The sequence below is a fragment of the Semicossyphus pulcher genome, unplaced genomic scaffold (assembly GCF_022749685.1).
Source record: "Semicossyphus pulcher isolate SPU_LCO1_2020_fin unplaced genomic scaffold, fSemPul1.0.p SCAF_14, whole genome shotgun sequence".
In the NCBI taxonomy this organism is placed as follows: domain Eukaryota; kingdom Metazoa; phylum Chordata; class Actinopteri; order Labriformes; family Labridae; genus Semicossyphus; species Semicossyphus pulcher.
In genome coordinates, this window is record NW_027211648.1 from 24,923,935 (window position 1) to 24,946,413 (window position 22,479).

At 40.5% G+C, this 22,479-nt stretch overlaps 1 protein-coding gene across 1 annotated transcript; it reads right to left on the reverse strand.

The window, feature by feature from the left end:
* Nucleotides 1–405: 405 nt before the first annotated feature.
* wdr43 (WD repeat domain 43) lies at nucleotides 406–21,881 on the reverse strand. Its single transcript, XM_069661575.1, has 18 exons — nucleotides 21,675–21,881; nucleotides 20,693–20,827; nucleotides 20,288–20,409; nucleotides 16,732–16,852; nucleotides 15,828–15,946; nucleotides 15,585–15,687; nucleotides 15,283–15,347; nucleotides 14,822–14,981; nucleotides 13,548–13,634; nucleotides 13,271–13,396; nucleotides 12,056–12,205; nucleotides 11,742–11,828; nucleotides 11,504–11,535; nucleotides 11,280–11,343; nucleotides 9,731–9,844; nucleotides 5,518–5,587; nucleotides 1,589–1,650; nucleotides 406–1,457 (listed from the first exon to the last, which is right to left on the reverse strand). The coding sequence occupies exons 1-18, from the start codon at nucleotides 21,879–21,881 to the stop codon at nucleotides 1,308–1,310; spliced, it is 1,974 nt and encodes a 657-aa protein (XP_069517676.1). The 3' UTR covers nucleotides 406–1,307.
* Nucleotides 21,882–22,479: the final 598 nt, after the last annotated feature.

A 22,479-nucleotide genomic window follows, 5' to 3' on the forward strand; every position in this document is an offset into this window, starting at 1 on the left:
GTATGGCAATATATTTTATCAACGCAAACCTGCACTTTTTTATTTTACAAACTAATTATCCTAATTATTTCCTGGAAAAAAAAAAAGATTCTTCCATTAAGTTTCTTATGAGATTTTTTCAGAGAACCGATTGTATTACAATATATATATATAAATAAACATAAAATTAAAGCGCAAAAGCCTTGACTGATTTTTTGCCTACCTGCCTTGGAACACTGACAATCTGTGTATGACTCAACAAATTTTACTTTGGTTATTGCTGGGCCTCAATCAGGCTGATTAAAATGCAGCATCTGGTGTAGCTTCACTATATTGGCCCCTTAAAGAATCGTATTACTTCAGTAAGGACTTTAAATCCCCCACCAGACAGAATGCACCATTTTCAAAACCCATTTATTCACCTATTAGAGCAAAGTTCACATTTTCGTTTTCTTCGTCGCCCCGTGACTATGGGTTTCAGAGCAGTGGACATCAGAGCATGCCCAGACTAACAAACAGAAAGGATAGAGCTAAAACAAGAGGACTGCAACAAATCAGGAAACAATAAAAAAAACTGCATTCTGGAGACTTTACAGGAGTTCATTTAATCCCAAGGATTTCTGGGGGGAAGCTGTAGAGGGAAGAGCTCATACAAACACTTCACTGTACATAGAGATTTACATTGTGGGGACATGATGTAAAGTCTTGCCTGGCACACCCACCTCTGGTTAGCAGTATTCTATACAAAAAAACAGCTGGGGGGTGGGGGGCCTGAATCCCAGCTCCATACCTGCACTGTGTGTGCATCTGTGGGTTCCAGATGGCCTTCAGAGTTGGGTTAGAATAAATCAATCACAGACAGAGTGCTGTCTCATCTACTGTTAAGCTGGTCATACAATAAACTCAAAACTATTTTTATTATAACAATATAAAATTTTGGAATGCAGACTGCAGTGTAAGCAAACTGGAACCCCGCCAAATGACCTTTAATGTCATTTTCAATGCAAACTCGTCAGGCTACAGAGCTGGGATGCAGACGGAAGCTGCATCAATTTCATTTTGCAGAATGTTTTGCCCGACTCCCCGAAATGATTCTGTTCCTCAGACGGGGGAAAGACGGGGCATGACGTCACCGACCTTGTGGCTGAACTGTGTTGTGGCGAGGCAGAGGGGCCCAGCTGCACACGTTTCAGCATGTGTCCCTTGATTTTTTTGTAAAACCATACTTTGTTCTGGTAATAAAATCAAAAGCATGAAAATAAAATGAAAGTATATATAACTCTTTCAGGTCCATTTTATGTATGGTTGGAATTTCTCCTCGTTCGTTCTCATTCTTCTTCGCTCTCGTTTTCGTGATCCATGTCCTCCTCCCCGTTGGCTTTGGAATCTGTTCTGTCTGGATCCTCCTCGTCTTCGTCAGCTTGTTCCTCCTTGTCTTCCTCCATTGTCTCCTCAATCGCCTCCTCCTCTTCCCAGTTCTGAGAAGGACCAAAAAAGAAACTTCTTGTTGTGTCTGGTGCTTGGAAACATGCACAAACTGTAGTCTGGTCACTTGTTTTACTTCTTTAAACAGTTACTTGTAGGATCTGAGTGACTGTTCATTACTTACATCAGAGTCATCATCACTTGGAAGACCTTCGTCACCAGAGGCTTCATCTTCATCAGATGATTCTGCAAAGGGCATGCAAAGGAAAGAAAATCTGTCAGCTGACACTGCAAAGCGGTTTCCAATGTTTCGGCACACAAAGACACAAATATACCCCTTCCCCACCTAAATTTAGTGCGTTGACGCAGGTTTTTTAGACAAGGTAAAAGCAGCTTATACATGCCAATTGTCTCTGTTCCCATTACCAGTGGAGTATACTCCATTGGGTCTCTTTTCTGCTGTGTCACTGTCTGACGTCACAAATGTGTCAGAGACAGGGTTAGTAAACAGTGAAGATGTAACAGTTGTTAGGTCTTTATTGTCTCTATTACTCAATCAGTCTATCAAACTTGGCGGTGACAAATTTGCAACGATGTTTGAGCATCGCGCTGGAAAGGGGTGGAGATTAGCGTGTCGACACGGGTTTTGTGTTCCAACCAATGTCGCTCAGAACCGAGGCGAATTACATCATTTGACCCGTGTCTGAAAGCCGATTGCAACCTTTCCCGTTTAGCAAAAAATCCGGGTTTATTGACCAGTGGGAAAGCCGCTACAGTAAGTGGACCCATTTAATGAGACACACAGTAGCCTTTTGCATCTTAATACCAGAGCCCGGCAATTTGGTTCTGACAACAGCACTGACTGAGTGGTGCAGGAGGGAGCAGTGTCAACATGACATGCTGAGGCTATCTGCCCCATCGGGTCAAACCGGCAAAGTCTGCTGCAGACACATTTGCTGGTGGACTCTGTTACAGATATAACAGTTATTCTACTTTTGCATGTCCTGGTTGTAAACATGCCTGGTTGTAAAGAGGCAGGGTCATTATCAAAATAGAAAGACCTCAAGAATTACACTTTTAAAGCAGAACATGATGCAATGTTTTGGTAATCCAAACAGCCTCAGAAAAGTGGACATTGGTTCTAGTTCTGATGCCGGCTCATCGACATCAAAAGGCTATTTTGCAAGAATTACATGTTGGTTAACATGAAATGTTTGCACACTGAGAAATGCAATGAATACAAAGCAGAAGAAGAAACTATTTTCTTCAAGAGAATATTATATTATTGTAATATGCAGCCATCAGTTAAATAAGTGAGATCTTAAGGAGTCAGGGCTAAGAGTGATGCAGCATGGTGAAGAGCAGATTTTACATAACAGCATATAAACAATAGTATCCTATCTGGAGGCCGTTTTATCTGCATTAGGATCAGGGACACATTATGATGGTCTATTGTCTCTGGTGATTTACACAGAACATTGCAGGATTCACAGCATAACAGGCTGTAAACTTTACCAACCGAGTCTTAAAATGACCACAAACCACAAATCTAGCTGTGTTGGAAGCTGAGAAGGGTGACAGAAACGGAGGGCAGCACGAGGCAAGGCAGCAAAAGATATGGCAGTATTAATCAATTCTGTTGCCTGCTCTGCCGCTCTCTACTTTATTGATGACTTTCAGTGAAGTCGGCTTAACCATTTTTAAACTACACATTACATTAATGATCTGCTGCAGTCTGAGATGCCGCGGTGCGCTTGGATTTTATAACTGACTTTGAGCATGACGCGTGTTTACTTTCACTGAATGTTTGGAAATGTTACGTTTTCACATCACAGAGGACGAAGAAAGGCACAAACAAGAGTCACATGTAAAAAGGTAAGACTGATATGAGTGTGACACCGAACTGAATAAACAAGGAGAAATTGTTGAATGCTGACAGGGGTACGTGCAATGCCATTGATATGATGGTAGAGGGCAATGAACGATTTGCCTAACGCTAATGCCAAGTAGGTTTTCACACAGATTTTTCTTTTCTTGTGTGGCTCGTATAAACAGGACTAGGTTTAAACCTAGTCTGTGGCTGACCGCTTCAGGTCAATGTGCGCTTTTTTGGGCAACACTGGTAGCATGGTGTGTGCGTGACGGCTGCGGGACGTGTTCATTTTCATTTTAAATGCATGAAAACTGAGGAGTCTTGACACTACTGGCGTGAAATGCATGTCTCGCGCGTCTCAAGCATTGAAAATGTAGAGGATAAGAGGCTCGCCTATGCAGCTCTTGGCCAAAATACACGGTGTAAATGACTTGTGATGAGTCCTATTGATCTCGGACAGAAGCTGCTGTCAGCTGTTGTTATTTTTTTTAGTTTATTTGTAACTTTTCCAGGAAGTTATTTGATCGATAAACTCAGGCTCCTTATTGCGGTTCCTGCTTAATTTTCTTTGAAGTAAAAACTTATCGTCACAAGTCTCCCGCAGGCCATAAGTATATATGTTAGTAAAAATGAATAAATATCATGTTACAGACGTGCTATCTCTCCCTCTACCCCCAAAGCTCGCTCTCCGTCTCTTTGTCTCGGCTCATACAATTGTTTTCACTGTGTGTTAATTTATGTCCCGTTCCTAATGTAAATAAGATCGTTTTCTGTTAAGACCAACCCACAGAAACCTTTAAAACAAAGACCTGAAAGTATCCCTGGATATACGCGCTGGGGACGTAGGTGCTGATGAGCAGGGGAGGAGCAGTCCCGCCTACTCCATGTACAAAGTATCCAGAGCCATGGAGAAAGAGTCGCGTCAGTGGAGGTCCAATATGCTCCATGATCCGCCATTGCGATGTCGCAACTCTATGGCTCTGAAAGTACCGCCACTCACTCACTTACTCTAATCAGCGGTATACAGACCAATATGTAGGGCTGATCCCGGTGGTCAGCCAGAAATATTTAAATAGAATAGAAAGACAAAACCGAGTAAACGCAACTCCCACAAGAATATTATCGGTGTAATAAAAGTGCTTTGTTTGTGCAAGATATTCTCAGGTAGTGAGCAAAAGTTTACTGCATGAAATGCAGAGAGATAATAATCCAGCGTCTGATAATGTAACTCATGAAAGTCAGATGTAGAGGCTTAATGTTAATGCAACGTAAAGCGTGAACCCTGTTGGACTGCTTTACATATAAATAGGCCTAAATATAATTCTGCTTTTGACAGACATTTCAGCTACTCTGATTATACCGGCACATGGTACAGAATGTTTAATTAAAGTGGAATTAATGCTACTCATAAAGTTAGAGAGAACAACTAGAGATCAATAAATCACACCCTTCGCACAGAATGACCAAAGTATGACGCTCTAACAAGTGACAACTCTGACGCTTCCCGTCTCAGTCCCATGTTGGAGCCCAGCGTACAGCAGCAGCCACAGCGGACTGTAACAACCTCCTGTTCATCAGCTCCCTTTATGAACTTTTCTTTTAATGAACCTTCACATCCCGGTCCACTGACGGGTAGTGGAGCTCAAAGCGTGGCTTAATTATTTCATGAAAGCCAATTTTTTACATGGTTCAATAAAGCATTTTATACAGTAAGGTAATGAGAAATGAGAGTGAACAGAGCGGGGCCTTGTTGTTCCGCTCAAAAGGGAGGATCTGAACGCTGCTGGTCTGGTTGCCAGGCAACAGGAGTCATGTTTGCGTGCGGTGCATCGGCAAGAGTGGCTTCGTGATGGGCAACACTGCCTCCGTAAATCTTACACGTTCAGTGCACTCCGAGAAGAGCCGCTAATGACTTCAGGTGAATTGACAAGATAATAACTGTCAATCAAAATGATGAGAAAACCATAAGTCAGGTAGTCTCTGGTTTAAACAGAACACGAGTGTGACCCATTGCACTGCACCAGGTCCCTACTCAATAATAAATCAGATATTGAGAGACTAGAATAGGATCACCTTTTTTAGTTCTGTAAGCTATTGCTAGGACAAATGCTCTGACCAAGTGTCATTTCTTATCTGAGATGGGACTCCACCAGAGAGGAAACTTTTAAAGAACCAAACAGGTGGGAAACAGGATTTGTAAGATTGGAGATAAAGAGGGACATAACACAAGGAACACTTACCCTCCTCATACACCAGCTTAGCTGTGTGGTCAACATCTGTAACTGTGTTGCTGCCGTCACTTGTCGCCACCTAGTGGTAAAAGGAAAGAAGGGTATTAGACATGAAAAAGACTTGTGCAGACCATCATCCTGCGCTGTCTTCTCAGTTTCTACCCAAGTCACTTGTTAATATAAGGCATCTTGATGTAAAAAAAAGAAAAGGGCATTGACAAAATACAGAGCCATGATTGGTTAAAGAAACGCCAGGATAGAGACATGCTCCTTCTGTGTCGGGGCTGACCTCCTACAGACGCAAAGAAAAATCAGCCAACAGCAGAAAAGATGCCGTAGAGACTGAAGTGAACCAGGAGTAAAAAAGTGAATAATCATAGATGAGAAGAGATGATAACGACATCTCACGTGTAACCTTTCTGAACTTAAAAGCAATACTTTTTCAATAAACCTGTCTCATCCTCCGTAAAGTCTATCACAATGCTGGAAGCGCTAGCTTGGCTAATGGCGAAAACAAAGGCTTTGTGCAGAGTATAACTGTTTAGCTGAATTTGCTATTATCTATTTAGCAAATTATGCTAACTTATAAGCTAGCCGTTAGTGAATCAAATCAGCTGAGGGAGGACAGAGGAAGGTGAATGACTGATACTGGCTGATACGCGCGTCTTAGTATTCTGATGTAAGGAATTATTTGTTAACTGACTTGTGACTCCAGTGAGATATTAAGGTTGATTTAGTTACTTTGCTCTTGTAAACATCATTGTAACAGCTCCTTAAACATTATTAAGTTGCCTTTAAAATATAAACATTCCAATTCTGTACTGACTTAAAGCTTTTCTGTTATATTTTGTAACTCTGAAGAGGTTTCTCTTGGGGGAAGTAGGAGAAGATTGTATTCTTCAGATCTGTTTAAATTGTCAGAGGTTGAAAACATGCGGGCGGCCACGAAACTAACAGCAAGAGTGTTCATCTTTTTGAACAGAACTGTTTGCATAATTATTCTATGTTTGGTTTAATATATTAACCATAGCAGGTTGAGCATAACTTACAAACCTTACATATTTAATAGGTTGAGCACATTTCAGGGAGATTTGGCATTTTAAAAAACCATTTATATTGCAGAGATTAAAAAGCAAGCATGAAGTAATGAAAAAGAACTGATAAGAGTATATGTAGAGAACCACAACCTATAACAACATAAGCGCAGTGGAATGGATACAATTCTAACGATAGTTATTCCTACAGACGGTTCATCAGCCCACACAACCTCTTTAATCCTGTTGCTGCACACCTGATCCCGTTAGGCTCATGAAACCTTAAACGCATTGTGTTGCGAGAGCAGATGTGGAGAGAAAAACACGGATGTGCATTCTCCTACAAATGTCACAGGATCTTTAGTCATCGCTCTCTCAAAGATGCTTCCAACAATGACATTGTTATTGCAAAGAGTTCAGCTGTTTGCTGTGTGATGCATCACATTCAAGCCGCCCTGTAGTTGCATGCAGCATTTTCATTATTCTGAAATTGAGGTTGATGACGCTGCAATTAACATGAGACTGGGTCTGAATTTATCGACATATGATGTCTAGCACGCAGCTTATCTGTGTAATCTATTCAGATTGCCTGCTCAATACCTTTTACACCTGGAATTCGTAATCATGCTTATAAAATGTGCAGATGCATCTTTGTCTGAATGTATTGAGATGCTGATGTCAAGGACATAGCGAGAACATGCAGAACTTGTTCACTTTCACACACAGATCACCCCACCTAAGACAGTTTGCAAAGAGCTTTTCCACAAGGTCGCGGTATGAAATGCAGTGTAATCGTCCTTGTGGGACAGCTGTGCCTGAGGCTGGGTTGAAAAGAGAAGGCTAAACTCAAGGTGAGAAGAAGGAACAAACAGAAGACTGACAAATTTATTCAGTTGAATTGAAATAAACCTTGTGCGGTCTGTTTAAACTAACTGACGTGTGCTCGAGATATTGTAAGTTGTCGTATTTGTTTGTCAAACACACAGCACTGAATAAGCAGCCTGTTTATTTCACTCTGGAGCCAAGCAGTAGTATTTCTTGTTGGAACAAATGGACTTTTATGACTAGCCAACGATTTGAATGGTCAGTCAAAAGTCAATTCTCATTTTGTCAATACTGTGTTCTTTTTAGCTGCATCACTGTACACAGAGCAAAGCAGGGGGAACCACATGGCAGCTACAAAACCAGTCTCAAAATGACCCTTCAGTGGTTATACTTCCCAAGACTTTTAATGAGAGCCAAATTATCAACAGAGGTCTCCTTCTCTCCAAAACAAACTGACCTGGTAATTAAAACCAGTAAAAAAGCAGCTAGGGGGACTGCTAACCAAGCTGCAGCTAAACTAAGCTCAATAGTGTCCTAAAACCCTTCATCCAGTTAAATGAAAGTTAAAAACAACACTTAAAACACTGAGAAAGTAGAGGGTAGGGATGGGTCATGAAAAGTTCAAGCGACTTATCGCATCTTAAATACATTTTTTCCATCGTTTTAACCGGCACCTGGTTGTAATGTAGAACTACCACCAGACGGTGGCTGCAGCGCATTGGAAAGCTGTTTGCTAACTGCACTAAATAACAAAAGAAGAAAGCATTAGTGCTAGGTTCCAGTACAACGGGTATGGCACAGTGAGATTCGGAACCAGAGGAAAAATGCAGAGACTTCTGCAGCCATCAGTGAGTGTCTGTGTAGAACTCCTTATTAAAATATGACAATGAAGTCAAGTGCAAACTTCTAAAAGATAAAAGTAGCATATCATAAGTCTACAACAACTATGCACAGAATGACTCTCACTGTAAGAGAAATGATCCATGTCTGAAGGGGGGTCTTCGAATAATAGTCGAATAGTTCCCAGTGAATGCCCATCCCTCTACTAGGAATGGAGATGTTTTATAGTCCGGCAGTCAGCGATCAGGGAAAAGTGATTAACTTTAGTCTTTTAGGTAAAACATTAGAATCTCATGTGTGCAGCTGCCAATCAGAACTGCAACATGCTGCCCCCCCCCCCCATGGATGAAGACGCCCGATGCTGAGTTAGTAAAAAAAGTTCTGAAGAGTGTGCGGGGTTGAAAAGATGGCTGTGTTTGTATCGTTTTTAACCGTGTGCGTTCATAAACCCAATAAGTAATACTGCTGTTTGTTGTTATGTGTGGAGCGTAGTCGCAGCAATAAACATGTTACTGCATGTATACTGAGGGGTAAAGATGTAACTTGAAGTGCTTTAATTTACATTTATCAGTGTGTTGTCTTTGCACTATGGGGGCAATGTTAAATTCTAATGTTATCTTAGTTTGCTAATATTTGTATGTTGTAGTACTGGTTTGCTAGCTCATGTATACCAGTAGCCTAAAGTTAAATAATGCCTTGCTGTTACACTTGTCTTTACTGCACATATTATGGGTCAGAGATGTTGTCATGTGACCGTAGTCACTAATAGTATTTCATGGTTAATTGACTTGTTTAAGTGAGAGAAATGTTGTTTAACAGCTAGATACGTTATTGCACTGTATGCTGTAAGCATGTAAAACCTGTTGCAGTGATATTCATATATTGTTATTCACTGTATTTTATTCATTTTGTGTTACAGAACCACGCAAATGCTGAACTGCTTTATTCAATAAATATATAAAAGGAACATCTTGTCTGAAATGCATTCTAACCAATGCCCCCTGGTGGCCACAAGTATTAACAACCAGCCAAATCAAACAGTCCTTTACAATCACCAAAACAGTTGCAAAAAAAAAAATCAGATCTGTTAAACTTTCCTGCTTCAGTGACCTGACCGTCACTTTAATATGCCAGCAGCATACCTGAACTGTACACTAGCTCTGTTTAATACAGCTACGATCGCTGCTCCAGTCGCCGACACTTCACGTAATTCGTGCACACACACACTTCCGTTCTCTCTCACTCGCTTTACCACCCCACTCTCACGCACTTAGCTCTTCCCAAAACAGCTACGCTTCTAGTACAAAACCATGCGATAGAACTGATCATCTCAACAGCAACACACCTCAGAAGCACTGTACCAACCACTATGCACAGGGGAGGGTTGTTGGTGTTACTGTAACCTTACTTACTGTACATCATCAAGCAGGGGATCTAAGCATCTTAAAACATGAGGGTCCACTAACTTAAAACACTAAAAGGCAAAAAATATGGTTCTTATTTTTGTCCAGGATGACACTTACCTGTGTCATTAGGAGATACAGTTTCCCGTGCAGCTTTGTCAGCTTGTGGAACATCTTCACTCTGCTCTCAATCATGTGATAAAGCACTCCCAGCTGGGAAACCAGGTCTGGCAGCTGTGGGAGACACAGATGGATCAGATGAAGGTAAAAACATTTAAGTAGCAGAAACACAAACAAGGTAGCAGTCGAGGAGCAGGTCTCATCTCCTCCATCAACTAGTGCTTTAATTTAATACCTAAAATCAGCCAGCAGGCTTCACCTAACAGACCGTACTAGACAATAGTTCATTTAGAGTTAATGGGGAGCTCCAGTTTCATTTTTAAGGAGGACCCTATCTGTAAATATTTCAAGGTCTAAATGACCAATTACTACAAAATATTTAGAATTGCTGCAGGGGATTGCTTCAGTTGCTGGGCCTGTCTGCCAAAGCAAGCCCATTAGTGGACATAACTTCATAGGGTTCAATCCCTCTCACATCTAGGGCTGTCAATGAATATTGTAAATTTGAATATATAAACTAATTGTAATAAAAAATGGATATTCAATCATTAAAATCAATATTTGATGTGAGAAAAATCAGCACCACCACAGCTGTCTCGCGAGCTCTCATATGTTTACGTCCTCTTGCACGCTCTTACGGGGCATCTTTGATCTCATACGTTAATTAACAGCTGAAACGAGCTAATACAAAAACCGTGTGCCGTGTGGTAATGATGGTGGAGAATTCAAATCCAAGCCCAGCTGGAGAGAGAAATTCTCACCCTTAAATATACCCATCAAAGCACAGCTTGCTCGGAGCGCTGAATGTCCGTTCTGTTACCTTTTAAAGGCATGTTTATGTTGCAATAAATATACCTTTGCAGTAAGTTTGTCTCTCGCTGTATTGGTGTGCACACTTGTGGACATATTGCGCAAAAATAGATATTCAAATAGTTTGAACTTGTGTGTTTTTAGAAGGAATAATCGAATGTAATTTTGCCCTTTTTTGACAGCACTACTCACATCTGCCAGCTTTGACAAATTCCCATTCTATCCGTACAAATAAGTCATGTAAGCCCCAAAATGTGGAGGAAAAAAATGGCCGAGGTTAAAAAAAGGGGCAAATGTCCTGGGATACATCTTGTCTCTTGATAAGATCAATCTAACATCACATGATCCTTCTGTATGACCTTACAGGTCAGGGAACAAATGAAAATGTTAGCCGGCTGATGAAGCTGTGGTAAAGGTCAGAGGGTGACCAAAAATCAAAAGGTTTCTTCATCTTTGAGCATCAATGTGCAAAATAATTGGATATTTATATCAGTGGTGAAGGTAATGACTGTATTAATGTCGACAAAATAAAGAGATAGGCACCGAGGTACGCCGAGTTTGTGTTCATAGGCTAGTGTTGTGTGAACCGTCCTGTGCCATGCTTAAGGTAATCTCTAATGCCCAAAGTGTGTCTGTGCGCAAGGCATTACAGTACAAGCGAACAAGCATCAACAAAGTGGAATCTGGTGGTTTCACATCAGCAGTACAGGCGGAATATAATTAGTTGAAGTTGACTCACCGATGCCAGGTATGATGTGTGGTGCATGAGTACAGCCTTGAGCCACCGTACCATTAAAACCGCCCTGTAAGAAGGAAGAAATAAATGACTGTTAACACCCACATAAGAGGCAGGAAGAAGCAGCTGCACAACCATCAGTGTCTGTTAAAGTGATGTCAAATGTGTAAAACACTGAACTTAAGCAAATTAAATCCTAAGAGGGAACTTGCCAAGCTCAAACTTACGTGAAAGGATGCCCTTGGAGCCTCTTTGTTATCTACAGAAAGGAGATGAAGTGCTGATTAGAAGCTGCAGTGAATCATAGAACAGAGTCAACTCAAAAATCTTTTAGAAATCTCAATAGTGTGACAGACAACCTGCGCAGTTTAAAGTGGCTCATCATAACATCTTAACAACTGAACTCTTGACATGTATTCAAAGAATTTGCAGCGTTTCGTACATTTCTAAAAAAAGTTGACTCACCTCTTCCACTAAAGGTAAAACAGCAGGGAGAGGTAACCGAGCAACCGTTTTCTTTATCACCATCTCTTTGCGAGTCTGAAAAACTTTCTGTAAGAGGGAAAAAACTGTTTGTAACATTTGACAAAGTTAAAGTAGAAGATGAGTTTAATATTCATGACATGGGGTTGAGTTTGAATTTGCACACCAAAATCAATTTAAGTTCTTCCTGATAGAACACTTCTGTTCTAACTTTCTGAATGGCAAATGAGCAGAATCTTCATCTAACAAACGTGAATAATGTATTGCAGATCCAAAACTCTGAGAGGAACACTTACATTTAGGATGTTGGCGTCACTGCTCTCCAGGCCCTGCACCAGAAGCACTGCAAAGTTGTCTGTCTGTAAAGAGGCCATTCCTTTCGGAGCTCCCTTCCCAGTGGGGACTGTAGACAGATCGATTTCACCGAGTCGCTCCGCTATCGACAACTGCAGAAGAGAGGTATTTTAGGTAAAGAGGAATCATCTGATATCTGATGACACTAATCAAAACACATGATACTGTACATCTGTATGATTAACATGTTCTCATATTTGTTTTTAATAGAGTGTTACTGGAATGTGTTTAAGATTTCAGAGAGGATTTTTAGGTTTCCTTCAGTGCTGTAGAGTGTGTGCAACGTGCCAATGTAAACTGGCAATTAGGGAAATAAATGAAACACACACTTAACAGGAAGGAAGGTTCCAGGGTTACAACACATCTTTTATATCAAAATTTCTAACTTCTCATGAAGCAAATCATAAGACTTTAATCTAACAATCTCGAAGATTTCAACTTTGTTTTCTTGGGCAACCCCTAATGGCGATATATGGTAATTGCGAGCGGATACTTCCCAATTTAACAAGACGCCTACGGTTGGCTCCGGTTGTAACTCTCGATTTTCCTTGCTGACGCTTTCATCTTTAGACGGTTTGCCTTCATCTGAGTGTCGAATTTCTTTCTTTCTTTGGATTTTCACTTATTTTTGAAGTTGTATCTGTCATTGAGTTTTTCTTTGTTTGTTCAGCCATAGGAGATTACTGCTTACTTGCAACACTTACAGAGACTGGGAAAGCAGCCACATAGCACCGCCTACCCTCTCTGGCAGACCAACCACTGCTGGGTGATAAGAGTCACTAACTGGGCGCTGCTCGTTTTTTTTCTTCCGTGAATGTCGCCACAGACACCCAGTCTGATGAATACTATATACTGCAAATGCAAAGGCTTTCATCAGTGGCTCATTGGCTCAGTCACCATTGTGTTACCTCATTCAGCGATAGTGACTTAGTCACGAAGATTTTCATGTCAATAAATGTCTATCACTTTAAGGTACATTTTTCAGAACATACTTAAGATATGACTAACAATATCTTGGTGTTTGTTATGTAAAGGCTTAAACATTCAACTGATAAAATGCATTTCACATTCTGACTGTGGATATTATGTTGCCAGGTTAAACAAAAAAACAGCATCAGACTGAGAAAAAAAGAAACCATGAGTGGTGCTCAACCCACCTCTTTGGTGTCTGTGTCTTTTTTCCTCTTCTCTGATCCCTGTGATGTTCCTTTAACTGGGGCTTGGTGACCGGGAAGCCCTGGAACCAACACTCTGCTCTTGGCGTTGATGATTGGGGTTTTTACCTGGAATGGAAAACATAATTTCAGGTCATCGTCTTCAGGCACAGTACAAATTAATTCCAGGTGAGCATGACAGGAAAATAAGAGCATTTATGGTCTGGAGGAACATGCCCAGAATACTTCATTCATATAGAAAGCGAGACTTGATTGTTACCTTGGAAACAGCGGTTTCCATGGAAAGGGACAAGCTGGTCTGAACATCCCGGGTCAGACAGATATGTCTCTCTGCTGTGTTGATCTCCTGCACAGATAGAAGAAAGGAAAGAGCATGGCGGGTGAATCAGCAGTCTGACTTACACGTGTCATACCAGCAGCAGCTTTTATCTGAAACTCACAAACCTGGTGTTAATCTAAAATTTAGCAAAAGTCTGATAAACACGAGAGCAATTTCACTTTAAGTTAAGGTTTTTAGGTAGATAGTATAACTTAATTAAATCATAAATATGTCACTTGTGACTTGTTGAGTAGTTTTTCTATCAGTTTTTTATCACAAAAAAAGTTGTGTCATTATGTGCCTTACCTAAAAAAAAGCATCTTTTTGTACTCTCCCCCCCCCCCCAAAAACAGTTATCATAAAATTCGGTGTATAAGACGCACTTAATACTTTTTAAGTATTAATACTCTTCTAACAAGTGGACTTAATCCTTTATACCTGTGGAACCAATATACCAGTACAAAATGCAGAGAGAGGTACTTTACTGTTTGACAGTATTTTACCCAGTTGTAAAGTATATGGTTGTTAAGTGGTGACATCACATTATCTCAAACTGTTTCCGGGTCCAAGCTGCTACAACGTCTCCTATTTACAATATGCTGCAGTGCTGTTTTCCTCACCGTTTTAAGCTAACTTAACTGTTGCTAACACTTCGTCACGGACATGCACCACCATGATCACCATTGCAGCCGCCACCCTCACAACAATCAATGTTGCTGTAGGCTGCCACTACCGCTAGCTACAGCACCAGTAGCTAGCAGGATTGCTAAGTCGCCATGGTGAAAACAGATGGTAGGCTGTATTTTGTGTGTTTTAAATGAAAATAAATTGAAATAGTGTTGAAATAATTTGTATACATGTTTTTATTAATAAATAGCTATAGAAAACCTTTTTCCCGCTGGGATACCCCCAAAAACAGACCGTGTCTTATATTCCAGTGCGATTTATATTCTGGATTTTAGAGTAATTTTTATTTCTGTGATGATTTAGTACAATGGAGGTAAACACAAATCGGGGAAAACGAATCAAAACCATGTTTGTTATCTTGGAAAATGTATGATTAACTTGTCTCTTTTTATACAGGACAAGAAATTACATATATTCACTTTCCCTAAATAGGAAATAAGAGGAAGAAGCTCCATAACGCTTTGACAGTAATGTCAATGATTATGGTTCGAAACCCAAATGCATGTCTCAGCCTTTTGTGTACTCACCACTTGCTCCATGACAGGCTGTAGGTGGTTTCCGTATGCCAGCATCACAGAGCGCGTATCTGCTCCGAGGGCGGCAGCCAGCAGTGGGATCGGCATGGGGGAGTCTTTTGTGTCTGACATCTGCACCGTACATGAGGGTGAAAAGGGCTTCTTACAGGGCCTGTGGGGACAGATGTTTAGACAAGTGATGAGCACGCAGAGTTCCTCACACTACATGGCACTAAATGCGTTTTAGATGACATTGATTATTCAACAAAACAGGATCCCTCATGACACACTCCACAAATTTGATTAAGTGTCATGTGTTAGCGCTGCAATGTCCCTCAACAGCCATTAGGGGGCAAACACTCAAAGTGGAATAACAAGTGTCATTAAAACAAGTAATTGCTTTGCCCAAGTGCTCAAATGTTTCTTACAGTAATCTTACACTTCAACATGCTGGTAGAGTATACAGTGCTTACCCATTTAAAAAGTGCTCAAAGAGATGCATCTGCCCGTCCTTACACACCACTGCCATCCTCACCGCCTGTTTAAAACAAAGCACACTCACATTTAGATCCGGCAAAAAGGTTATGTAAACAAGAAATGTCTGCAGAACATCACATCAAATATTGCAATATTAAAGCCTTAAAGCAAATGCTTAAATCCCATGGTGCTCCCAAATAAACATGAATGCATGGCCTGACAGACTATCTTTTATTTAAAGAGGGTTTCTAACAGTTCAGTACAAATAAACACAACAAACTAAGACATTTACTCTGACCTCTTCCTTGCTGTTGGACGTGACGAGGTCGATGTGCTGCGGCTCGTCCGTCAGTGTGAAGGACACAACTGAGTTCTTGTCCTTCCCGTCTTCTCGTACTTGCCTGTAGAGGGACAACTTCATCTTAGTTACATATAAATAAGCATGCCTTTCACAACCAGCTAGATAACAGTGGTAAGTTTCAATGATGCGAAACGTCACAAAAAATTGTTCATGATCACTGGCTGTTACTTGTGCACTCACCAAACACTAAGAAGTCGATCATGAGCAGCACCGGACAGGAAATAGAGGCCGTTGCTGTCGGGAGGTCGTGTGGTGGCAAAGCAGAGGGTCGTCACCGCTGTGGAGTGGCCTGTGAACTTCTGCAGAGAGAAAAACGCGACAGGGAGAGAGGCCATTTAGTCAACTCTGTTGAGTTCAGATCGTTATAACAGAGTATGTTTCTTTGGCCATAAATAGGGGTGGCAGTGACGCCAAAAAGTTTGCAGTCTGCCGGTTATTTCTTAATTGTGCATAAACTCTGTTTTTATGTAGGATGTAGAAGTCAAATGAGAATGAATCAATAGGATTGGTTTACGGAGATGTTGAGGAAATGTAAATATTCATTGCTCTTTCAAATTAATCTTGCCTGCTCATCGAGCCGAGCAATAACTTCAAAAAGGAAAATTGAAATCGAAGTTGGCCAAAATGAAGAGATCACATCGTTTAACATGAATTGGTTGTGGGCATGTATTTACATAGCATTCAATGGCTTTCTACACGCATAAAACGAACAGAGCAGCAGGAAATTACTCGCGTATTGCGCCCGCCTTCTGCGCAGCATACGCAGCTGGTGTAGATTGCAGCATTGAATAACATTGGAGCGTTTCATTGGCACACTCATGTCAAAAATACCCTTCAAATACATCGCCTGTGTAGATTCCCCTTTAGGGTGTGACTTCCTGTGCACTCGCTAGATTGAATCGTAAGTGTGCCAAACACATAACAACATCACCATTTTGCCCCCAGTAACGTCCAAAACGAGAAAAATGCCTTAAACATAAAAAAGTGTGTTTTAACATTTTACATTACAACTAAAAACAGTTAACCCCGGTACAATGAGTCAACAATCACAAATATATATGAGCAGTTTCAAGAGGACACTCACCCTGTAAACCTCCTTGGTGTCCAAGTCCCACATCTTGATTATCTGACCGGCTGAAAGCAGCAGTTTGCCGTCAGGGCTCACACACAGACTGGTCACTGCTGCACGGTCTGCCTTCCACTTACTGAGGAGGAAATCAATGACAAGCTTAGTGCATGTTTTTATGCAATTAAGGTGAAAGTTTATTAGACAACTTGATTTTTTCGGCGAGTCTTTTTCTTTTCATTGAAATTATTCATCAAGATCAGTAGCATCAGAAGCACCAGTGCTTGCAATTCTACCCGTCTTATGTTTTCTAACCCGCCATTCAAGTGACAATCGTGAAATTTTACAGCTACATTTAAGAGGATAATGTTTACTACTGCACTTGACCTGATAGCAGTAGAAAACTACAAAACACTCGCCACTCTCCGAACCGTTCTGTGGTCCATAAACGGGCCTGAGTGAGCTTCAATTGAGGATTCACGGCCACATTACAGATCATGACTGTGCCTGCTAACTTTGCCGAGGTTAAATAAACCAGTACTTATAATAAAATACAGGAGTACTACTGTATGTGCATGATGGTAGAGCCTTCTTGGTGTATTTCAATGGTTGTGAATGAATCCTGACATCGGTAGTGGTGTTGTCTACATAAATTCATAAGGTGGCATCCACATTCTGATCCTTTAAATCAGGGGTGGGCCACCCTGCTCCTCGAGGACCACCTTCCTGCATGTTTTAGGTTTCTCCGCACTCTAACACACCTGATTCTAATGTTTCGCTCGTTACCAATCCCCTGAGACGCTTCAGTTGGTTGATAATGAGCAGATCATTCAAATCAGGTGTGTTAGAGTGTGGAGAAACCTAAAACATGCAGGAAGGTGGCCCTCCAGGAGCAGGGTGGCCCACCCCTGCTTTAAACAATCTGTGCCTGTTCTACATGTCGAGCGGTTGAGCCGATAAGCAACTACCATTCTTGTTTGAGAGCTGGTGACACTATGAAAGACACTGAAAGATTGGAGTAATAATTAATAACACAGATGGAGCCTCGGCAGAAAAGTTGGTGGTGATTCATAGCGATGAGGTAATTATACATCCGTCGCTTTATAGTGTTATTTAACTTTCTATTCCTGTGCTACAGAGTGAATTCTATATCTTATGGCAGTTCATTCTGACTTAATTAAAATGTCTCAGTCAATATGTACTTCTGCTTAAGGGATTTCCACCCACTGCCTCCTACAGAACTAAAAAACCCCAGTGATAGTTGTTTGCCTTCATCTCAAATTGATTCAAAACTTTAACCAACTTCTCTCAACACTGAACCTGTACTGAAGCAATGTTGGCCAGATTTGCTTATGTTAAATTTATCGTTTGGATACAGTAATTAAGTAGCCAGGGTCCAAAAGAAGTGAAATAGTCCAGACAGTGACTGCGACACATTCTCCTGCATGCTGCATTGAAGGGAAATATGGTAGGTGAAAAGAGGTGTCAGGCTGGTCTGTTTGTATCTCACTGTACAGGCTTGAATGTCTGTTTACAGGCTAACATTGCTATCAGATTTTGGTACATTGGCTTCAATGATACCTCCCTGTCAATCTGAAACAGGTATTTAAGAACCTTTGTATCTTAAACACTGGAAACTAGCAGAGTTACATCTGACTGAGCTGAAGAGCAGCAGGAATAAATAAAGTTAGCAGAGATTTTTGGATTTAGCACGAAGACTGTCAAAGTCCTACTTTATATTAAAAACGGCACTCAAGTCTATTTATGTCTGACTGTGTTTAAGATGAACACGGGTCTCTCAAATTCTGTTTTAAAACTTTCTCAGAGGGCAGACCAAGATCCGTCCTCCACTGATAAGTGATTTGTGAATTGGTCAGTTCTTTCCCACAGCCATGGAGCAGACAACATCAAGGTATATCAGTATGTATATCATTGTATTTAGAAATCCTGACATTTTAACTTTTTATACCATCAGAAATCTAGATGTTTATGTTCTAATAAAACTGGTATGGAGATGATGAATTGATGTGATGTATTTTGTGAACAGCATACGCCACCAAAGGCTAGTCTCTTCTGACTAGCCTGGCAACTGAGCTGAGTAAGATGGCAACTGCAAGTGGTTGGGATAAACTAATGTATGTGAACTGGATGTGCCGGTAACGTGACAGCAGAGCACCTACTGTTCAGGGTTGTGTGAGCTCGAGGCAAAACGAGATGTGACGACGTTATGTCAGTAATCTCTGATTGCCCCTCTTTTCTGTATTTTTTTTAACAAACTTTAATTTCCCTTCAAGTCTGTTATTTCAATGTCTCTAGTTAGCTGCAGGGAGGACGAAATAATAAAAACTCTTAACCAACCAGGGCACCGATTTAGCTCAGTCAGAAGAACTTGTGCCCCATGTAGAGGCAAAGTCCTCAGTGCATCGGCCCCGGCTCGACTCCCACTCGCAGCCCTTTGGTGCATGTCTGCCCCACTCTCTTCCCCATGTCTACTGTCAATCTTCAGCTTTCATATATCATATTTCATCGAATAAAAAGGCAAAAGGCAAACAAAAAAAACTCTCAGCCAAACTGCCAATGAGGTAGAGCCATGTCTCGTTTATCAACATACAAATTTCACTTTATAGCCCATTTCTGAGTAAAAAGAAATACAAAAGACAACTGAATTTCTTGGTCTATTTTCACTGATTGTTGTGGAAGTGTAGTGATGCAGTAGCTGCTCGGTTAACAAACAGCAAAACATGTTACATGTTCAATGTAGGCAAGCGTTACACTACCACCACCAGAGTGGGCTGTTTACACGATCATCAGGTAAATATACTTCTCCCATCTCCCACTTCCTATCTAGGCTTACTGGACCACGCATTGATTCAACTATTTGATGCAACAAATTGGAGATAACATTTCCATTTGATGCAATACCTCAACAAAAGTATTGCAAAGTCAATAATAACAGACGGGAATCTTTGTCTTTTATTGCACATATAAAGACCGAAACCTTCCACTAACTTTGTGGGGCGTAATCTGCCCATCACTTATTACAGCTAATTAATCTTGTCTGTTGAGCGGATGATATGCTCTCTGTGAGCCTGTCTGCGCTTTTCCAAAGAAGAAAAACTGTTTAATATTTTCCAATCACAAATTCTATTTGACACAAAGTGAGACTTTAATCTAGAGAAAATTACAGTAAACAGTACGAGAAAACATCCGCATAGTCTGTGTAATACTCAAATGGCAAAAAATGTTTTATATTCTAACTTTCAACAAACCACTCATTTTCAGCTCTGCCTTGATGTCAGATGTAATCTCTCTATAAGAAAAATCTAACAGCATCCCAATTAGATTTTAAATGCTACATTTTTAGTTGGTTCACTGAAGTTATATTACAAAGATGACATCCAATCCAGACATGCTCAGAGTGTAAAAAGTCATGACATAACCTTTGTTGTGAATTAGAGCTTGATTAATAAAAAGTGATTGATTGTAAATCAAATTGACCAATATACTGATTGTCTTTTTGTTACCATATTCATTTTCTCCAACAACATATGTCTTTAATAAACTAGATACTGACCTTCTTGGTTTGCCTGTCTGCAGGTCCCACTCTACAATGTTTGTATCATCTGAGCCGCTGTATAATAAACTGTCTTCAGGGTGCCACTGGACACAGTTAACTCCTCCACTATGGCCTCCATCCTGGCAGGGACAGAAAATCAGACAGTTAGAACTTAGCAGTGGTAAAACATTATCCTTACTTCAAATAGAAGCCAGTGCAATATAAATGCATGAAAAACTTTCATGTTGAATTTTCTTATTTTTTATTTTTTTTAACATATAAATCATTTGAACTTTACAGATTCTCAACATGCCATGGCATCATTTGCAACAATAAGCTGTTGGCACCTTATATTTTATTAATCTTCTATAGGACAAAGTACACAAGCCAGGATGTTCAGAAGATGCTAAGCATCAAACTCACCAGGGTACAGTGCAGGGCTCCCTTGGCTGTACTGTATATGAGAACACTGCCCGCTGCTGTGCCCATCGCCAACAGGTCTGCCTTCTCCTCCACCTGCCCTGCCTCCGATTTCCTCTTCTTCCTCTGGGGCCCCTCCTGAAACACAAAACATCTGCAAAGTTAGCCTATTTTAAGACTAAATAAATGACCCAAGTAAGAGGCATCATTTTTTACAATAAGAGGCCAACTATTTTTTAACTAGTATTTAAATTTCAGTCTCAAAGATTGACTGATTTGACATTTTACCCCAGCACATTGACAGCTGATAAAGCAGAATGGTTCATTTTAAATTTTACTAAGATATTTTTCAAGCTAAATAGCTAACAGTCGACAGTACGAATATAAAATGTCATGGATACAATATTCACATTCCAACATTGTAAAAGAGCAAATATGTGATTCAGTTAATAGTTTTTCGTCACTTGTGAGGAACTTTTCACAAAGTGCCACTATAGCACGGAGGTAAAACTTTTGAAACCTCTTCTTCCATAAGTGTCATGGTGGCACACGCTTCTGAAGCTTAGGTGGGAGCTTCTGCTAACTTAAATAACGAGTTTGTTAGCACCATTATCAGTCTAATTAGTATAAGCATTATCTAAATTAATGTAAGATGATATTTATATTTTATAGAGCTGGTTCAACCTTAAATATCTCGTTAAGACATTTTCCATGTTTTTCTGACTACCATGTGGGGCCAACATGTGCGTTCTACGCAGCTGTTGAAAGCTAGCTGCTAACTGGGCTAGCCAGCTAACCAAGTATTTGTCAGACACAAAAATGTCTGCTATACCAAGTAACAGACCTTTCTGAGCAATGTCGTATTTGAAAGTTGAAACTGTACTTTTTAAATGTGTGCACTTCAAATGCATCTATCAGACAGCTTGCTAAGGCCTCGCTAGCTACTGTAGCTAACAGCAGGGATTTCCAAAGCAGACTCACGTACCTTGACTGTCCGGCATGGTCCCCAGGCTATGCAGGTACAAGTGGCACTCAAATGAGCTGAAGGCACGTATTCTTGGTGAAGTGTTTTACTATCTGTGTTCCAAATGCGAAGTCTGCCATCCTGGGCACACAACGCTAAGTACTGTCGTGATTTTGGTGAAAAAACGCAGGGTAGCTGCAACGAAGAGCTGCCACCATCGGCCGCCATTTCTGAAGCGCTGCCTGAGTCTGCGTGCGTGGTTTACAGAAACCACGTGTGGAACTCTGAGGACATGCGCGTTAGCGACGTCAGCGGTACCGCCCTCCCATTGGCTGCTGCCGCCAGACAACCAAGCAATTTGAGCCATGGTGCCTTCAAGTCTCCTTGTAAACGGAGGCGTCTTTTTCAATAGGTCTTTACCTTATACAGTCTATGGTCTTTACGGAATCAGTAAACGTTGCATCACAGTACCTCCTTCTGATTAGCTTTTCAGTCTGAATTTTAACTGAATTTTACTTTATTTATTTAATTATTTATTTCTTTAGTATCTTAGTCTGTTTAAGTGATTCATATATATTCGTTTAGTGTGTTATTATTTAGTTTTCTGGATTATTATTATTATTTTTTTGTATTTTATCATCTTATTTCGTGTTTTATTATCTTATCCTAGTTTATTTTTTTGGATAACCTTTTAATGTTTTATTGTCTTATTTATGTTCACCATTTTATTCTACTACTTTGAGTCTTAACATTTTAATCGTACCTCCAGTGTTTCCTCATTATGAATTCATGATAGCGTTGGTTTGATTTTTAACAGTGTGTTATA